The sequence below is a fragment of the Dendrobium catenatum genome, unplaced genomic scaffold (genome assembly GCF_001605985.2).
Source record: "Dendrobium catenatum unplaced genomic scaffold, ASM160598v2 fragScaff_scaffold_621, whole genome shotgun sequence".
Taxonomy (NCBI): domain Eukaryota; kingdom Viridiplantae; phylum Streptophyta; class Magnoliopsida; order Asparagales; family Orchidaceae; genus Dendrobium; species Dendrobium catenatum.
This window is the reverse complement of record NW_021319083.1, coordinates 20327549-20333403: the sequence shown is the minus strand read 5'-3', so window position 1 is coordinate 20333403 and position 5855 is coordinate 20327549. Positions and strand designations below refer to the sequence as shown.

Sequence of the window (5855 nt, the reverse complement as noted above, 5' to 3'; positions counted from 1 at the left end):
TACCTGCTAATATGGTCAAGTATCATTCAATGATAAGTTTAGATTCAATATATTTGTTACTAAACATATATTTTAAGAAGGAAAAGGGGAAAAGGCGAATCCCCTCCTCCTCGACCAACGCCGGAGCTCTTCCCGTCGCCTGAATACGTCGGAACTCTGCCGGTTTTTTGGGAAACGCCGGGAATTCGCAGAACTTTGTAACTTTGTGATAAGTTGATTGTAAATTGATCGTCTTGATTTGTAGGACGGATCAACCTTTGTACTTCAAATAAATACTAGTGGAACTTTGCAACTGGGCGAGACCCCGTGGTTTTTTCCCTCTTTTGGGTTTTCCACGTAAAAACTCTGGTGTTTACATTTTCTTTTCTGTTTGTGTGTGGAATACTCGTGCAACGCTAAGACGAATATTTCCTAACTCTACTGCCGCCTATATTCTAGCACGCAACAATTATTATTATTATTATTATTATTATATGATGTTAGGGCATTATAGCTATTAATGAACAATTAGAGATTACTAATGAACCCAAATTGATCAAGACTCAAAATCAGATTAGACTGATCGCATAAGCCAAGCCGCCTCGTGACGACCAGTCAAACACACGAGCTTTGACCACCATTAGTCAAGCTTTTCCTTCTCGCTTCTTCTTAGAAAGAGCCCGATGCTGCAATCCTATTTCTTCGGTTCCCATCAACTCGTTTTAATCTCCATCTGCTTCATATTCCTCTCTCCTTTTCCATGTCTTCCTCTGCCGGGAGCTTCGAGGCCTCTTCGGCCATCTTCTCCTTCTCTACCCCCCACACAACGTCCTTCTCAGACCTGCTTTGTGGCGCCGACGACGCCTCCACCGCCGACGAAACTTCGAAGTCGGTTAGAGGATTTAGCGACAAGGGAGGAGGAGGAGGAATACCAAAGTTCAAGTCCATAACTCCTCCCTCACTTCCCATCTCGCCTCCTCCCTTCTCTCCTTCCTCTTACTTCGCCATCCCCGCTGGCCTCAGCCCCGCCGAGCTCCTCGACTCACCTGTGCTTCTCTCTTCAAACAACGTAAGCAGATAGAACAAAAAGATGCTTCTTTTATTAGTAGAGGATAAGCGTTTGAGCTCAACTGATTTTTAGTTATAATTTTCCTTTTCATTGTAGCGGCTTCTCCCTTCTCCAACCACTGGGACTTTTCCTCTCAAAGCTTTTAACTGGAGTGGTAATTCTGGTAACCATTATGAGGACAAGAAAGATGTAAACAGAGCTTTCTCGGATTTCTCCTTCCAGACTCAGCAGGTATGTACAAATCTCAGCCCCCTCAGTGATCAATTGAAGCTTGAATCAAACAAAATTATGCTAAATTCCTTTTTTTTTTTTTTCAGAGACTGAATGTTTTCAAGGGAAGCCAGCAATCATGGAACTACCAAGAACCTAATATCAAAACTGAGCTCTCTGCACCGAACGTCCAAGCCAATAACACTATTAAAGAGCAGAAAAAGTCTGAAGACGGATACAACTGGAGAAAATACGGGCAAAAGCAAGTAAAAGGGAGCGAGAATCCTCGGAGTTATTACAAGTGCACGTTTCCCAATTGCCCGACGAAGAAGAAGGTTGAAAAGAACCTCGAAGGCCAAATCACAGAGATAGTCTACAAAGGCACTCATAACCATCCCAAGCCACAATCAACTCGAAGAAACTCTTCTTCTTCCTCCTCTCAGTCGTTTCAACCCCTCGTCTCCTCCGCTGCGGCTTCCGAAGCTTCGGAGCACTCCCATGGCGTCCGGTCGGGGACGGCGATGGAATCGGTGGCTACGCCGGATAATTCGTCGGTATCTTTCGGTGAGGATGAAGTTGATAGGAACATTCAAAGGACTAATCGTGCATCAGAGGAGTTCGAGGAGGAAGAGCCTGATGCTAAGAGATGGTACATAACTCTCGAACTTGTAACCAAAATCCGAACTTTAAAACGCCATTGATTAAAAGTTTGAAACTTGTTCTTACAGGAAGAAAGAAGGAGAGAACGAAGGGGCATCCGTTGCCGGAAACAAGACGGTGAGGGAGCCCAGAGTTGTGGTGCAGACCACGAGCGATATAGACATTCTCGACGATGGCTATAGATGGAGAAAGTATGGGCAGAAGGTAGTGAAGGGGAATCCAAACCCAAGGTAAGTAATTACCTAATTAACATTATTAAAAAATCCAATTTTACTTAATCTGGATATCTTATTTCTAAATTTTAATAAACTTGTATTGTTTTAAATTACAGAAGCTACTACAAGTGCACCACAGTCGGATGCCCTGTTCGTAAACATATTGAGAGGGCATCGTATGATCTGAGGGCAGTCATAACCACCTACGAGGGCAAACACAACCATGATATCCCCGCCGCTCGTGGCAGCAGCAACCATTCTGCGAATCGACCGCCGGCGTTGGAGAATGCTCAGGCCATCACCACCACAATCCGGCCGTCGCCGGCCGTCGCCGCAAACTCTCGCTTTGGCCAAAGATTCGACACCTTTCAGCACTCTCATTCACCATTCGCGCTTGAAATGTTACCGACCGATCAGGGCCACTATGACGACGGCTTTTCAGGATTTGGAAATCCTTCGAATTCTTATATGAATCATCATCAACAACAACAGCAGCAGCAGCAGCAGCAGCAACAGCAGAAGCAAACCGGGAATTTGTTCCCGGTGGCGAAGGAGGAGCCGAGAGATGATATGTTCTTTGAGTCGCTTCTTTGCTAATTAAAAATGGAAAAAATTGCATTAATATATTTTGATATAATTTATATTCTAATGGCTTAAAATTATTCAATTTGCTTTGAGATTACTGATTATTATAATTTTTTATTATAAAATATATCTCAAAGCAAATTTAATAATTTGTAAGCTCGTTCTGATAATTATATTATAATATACAATTTTTTTCCCAAAAAAAAAAGGTTTGAAATTGCATCATACAGAGACACAATGGAATATTTACATACATTGCCCTATAAAAAAATATTTGTAGATGTTTATAATAAGTAGGTTGAAATTTTCAGAAAGAATAAGAAGGGCGATATTTTCTGCTTTCGTATTTGTTTGTTTGTTGTTTATTATGATAAGTTTGTTTATTTGTTTTATTATTATTATTATTATTGTAAATGAGATATAGAGAAGGTTGGAGATGTCAATATTTGTTCATTTGTTGTTAATATGTTTACCAGAGCTTTCATTTTGGTGTTTTCTTAGGGCCTAATTGGGATTATTCATATTTTTTTATTAAAAAGAAATATATTTGTTTGGTTTAATTTTTTTAAAAATTATTTTAAAAATTAATCATTTTTTTAAATACTTAAAATAACTTTGAACTATTTTGTGTGTGTGTGTTTTTTTTTTTGTAAATTATTATTATAGACTACTATCTTGGCAATGTTACTTTCAGTGACCAACGCCGCATAACGGCACTGCTATTGCCATCTCATCATCAAATATTAGTGATGCCCCATTGGTGGCCTTGACATCACTTTTTTACTCTATTTATGAGTGATATATTTGATATATGAAAATTTTATATGAGTGATAAGAATGTAATATTAAAATTTTGAGTGTTAGATATGTAAGTAGCATGAAATAAAATGGTATGTATGTAAATCCCACTAATTTTTTAAAAAGATGCGATATAAAGCATCTTTTTATTACAAAAAATAATTAAAAGTAATAAAAAAGTGGTCAAATAAAAATTATAGTTATGATTTGAAAAATAAAGATTTAAGAAAACTCTCCAAAAAGAAATCAAAATTTGCATCATACATATTATATAAGCTCTAACTATAATTTCTTATTTCTTTTTTTTTCAATTATCACTAAATAGTTTGTTTTTTTGTATTGTTTGGCATTTGGCAACAAAATTTGCTCATTTAAAAAAAAATGTTTTGAGAGCTAAGATGTGTCCTACTAGGAGTTGGGACACATCAAAATCACCTAATCTTTTTGCTACTTTGGCATTTATATCTCTCTCTCTATTTCCATCACACGCATAGTCTCTCCCCCTCTCTTGTGTCTCTCTCTCTCTCTCTCTCTCTCTCTCTCTCTCTCTCTCGTTTTTTTCCCCCTCTTTTAGCTTATTTTAATATAGGTAAAAGTAAAACAAAGGCTTTTAAAACCGCACCGGTCAATGAACCGGAAGGAGGGTTAGAGGTTTGATGGTTCGACCGGAATCGAACCGGATGAAGTAATAAATATTTATTATATTTAAATATTATAATAATGACACGACTATTTATAAATATATAGCAAAAATTGATGAAAATTATAAAGTTTGAGACAAGCAAGCAAAAAAATGGCATACCTCAGATCCACTTCCTTGCACCAAGACTTCTCATGAGACGTTCAACAACCATTTTGATCGAAGAATATCTAATAATGGCATTGTGTAGTTGTATAGAGGTTAAGGATTATAAAACCACTTTCATATATGAATGAACATTAAGTACATGGCATACTAAATATAAGTAATGGCATAATAACATAACAAATGAATATATAATAAATCACCTATGAAATATTAAAGAAATCAAACTTAACAAGCAAACTAAATGGCAACATTCCATCATGTTGGGGAGAGTAGGATTGATCACTTAAACTGAATGTGGCAAGCTCAGGGAAAATATGTTTCTATAATCAGAGAGGTTGGAAGAGTAAAATTTGCCAAAGGGTTGTGTGCGAGTTAAGAATGACAATTATAGCCTATCTATGAGGCCGTACCATATGGTGTTTGAAGTGAAATATGAAGTGAGGGTTATTTAATTATTCTTTTGGTGCACCTGGCTATAAGCAAATTGCTTTGATGAAAGATTTTTACAAAACCAATTGTTTCCTGATTTGATGTGTTGTGAAATGGTGAGGCTGGCGAAAGAAATGCACCTGGTAATTCTCTTTTTTTACTTTCAACATGTGTATATACTTATACGAATATCCTTATTCACTAAACTCTCAAGCTTGATAATATGTAGATGAGTGGTGGAAGATGTTTGGATCAAGTGCTCTAACTGTGCAGAAAGTTCTATAAATATTCTCAGCCAAACATCTCTTCATCCGGATGCGAAAGGAAAATTGGAGTGTTTTTGAACATATCCACTCAAAGAGAGACGGAAATTTGGAGCGATCAACGATCTCAACGATCTTGTATATGTTCGATATAATCTGAATTTTAAAGAATAGGTAATGGATCTAACATTAAATTTTTTATATATCAAGTGTCAATTTAAAGTATTATGTATAATCTGAACATAAAATTATTTATTCATTTTTTAGGTTTCAACTTTAAAAAAGATATTATGCCCTCTTGGACTACATTGTGTTGAATAAGATTGATTTTTGATACTTGAATGAAACAACTCCAGAACTTGACTTGCCAGGATTTGAAAATGAGATATACAAAGAGAATGCAATACCAGTTGAAGAAGAACAAAATATATCATTTATATCAACAAGGACATTGTAAGTTGACATTGAAAATTTGAATATATTATTTAATTGAAAGCAAAGAATAATATCTTATTTTTTATTTCTTATTTGTTGCGTGAAGGTGATTTGAGAATGAAAGAAGATGTAGGGACATAATCGGGCTCGATTCAATCAGATGCATTTGAGTTTGAAGATTTTGGTTGAAGCGAGAGCTGGACCTAACTTATATAGATTGATTGTTGATGATGCTAATTTATGAGATCTTTGAAACTATTGAACCTGAGAAAGTGAAACTATTTGATTTTAATTATGATTATGTTTTTGTTTTTGTTATCGTTGATTCATATATGAACTTGGTTTGATCTTGACAGTATATGGTTTGTTTTTGGTTTATTTGTATTGTTTTTATATTACCCTTG

At 36.2% G+C, this 5855-nt stretch overlaps 1 protein-coding gene across 1 annotated transcript; it reads left to right on the top strand.

The window, feature by feature from the left end:
- The first annotated feature begins 672 nt into the window (after window positions 1–672).
- On the top strand, window positions 673–3161 carry LOC110111489 (probable WRKY transcription factor 26). The gene is made up of 5 exons (XM_020843394.2): window positions 673–1048; window positions 1145–1279; window positions 1366–1907; window positions 1987–2148; window positions 2250–3161. The coding sequence occupies exons 1-5, from the start codon at window positions 740–742 to the stop codon at window positions 2728–2730; spliced, it is 1629 nt and encodes a 542-aa protein (XP_020699053.1). The 5' UTR covers window positions 673–739; the 3' UTR covers window positions 2731–3161.
- The last annotated feature ends 2694 nt before the right edge of the window (window positions 3162–5855 follow it).

What these genes read in the sequence shown, in the direction of transcription:
- LOC110111489 (XM_020843394.2), top strand. Translation starts at nt 740, where the DNA reads ATGTCTTCCTCTGCCGGGAGCTTCGAGGCCTCTTCGGCCATCTTCTCC. An exon ending in TGCTTCTCTCTTCAAACAAC is followed by an intron (nt 1,049 to 1,144) that starts GTAAGCAGATAG and finishes TTTTCATTGTAG; the next exon opens with CGGCTTCTCCCTTCTCCAAC. An exon ending in TCTCCTTCCAGACTCAGCAG is followed by an intron (nt 1,280 to 1,365) that starts GTATGTACAAAT and finishes TTTTTTTTTCAG; the next exon opens with AGACTGAATGTTTTCAAGGG.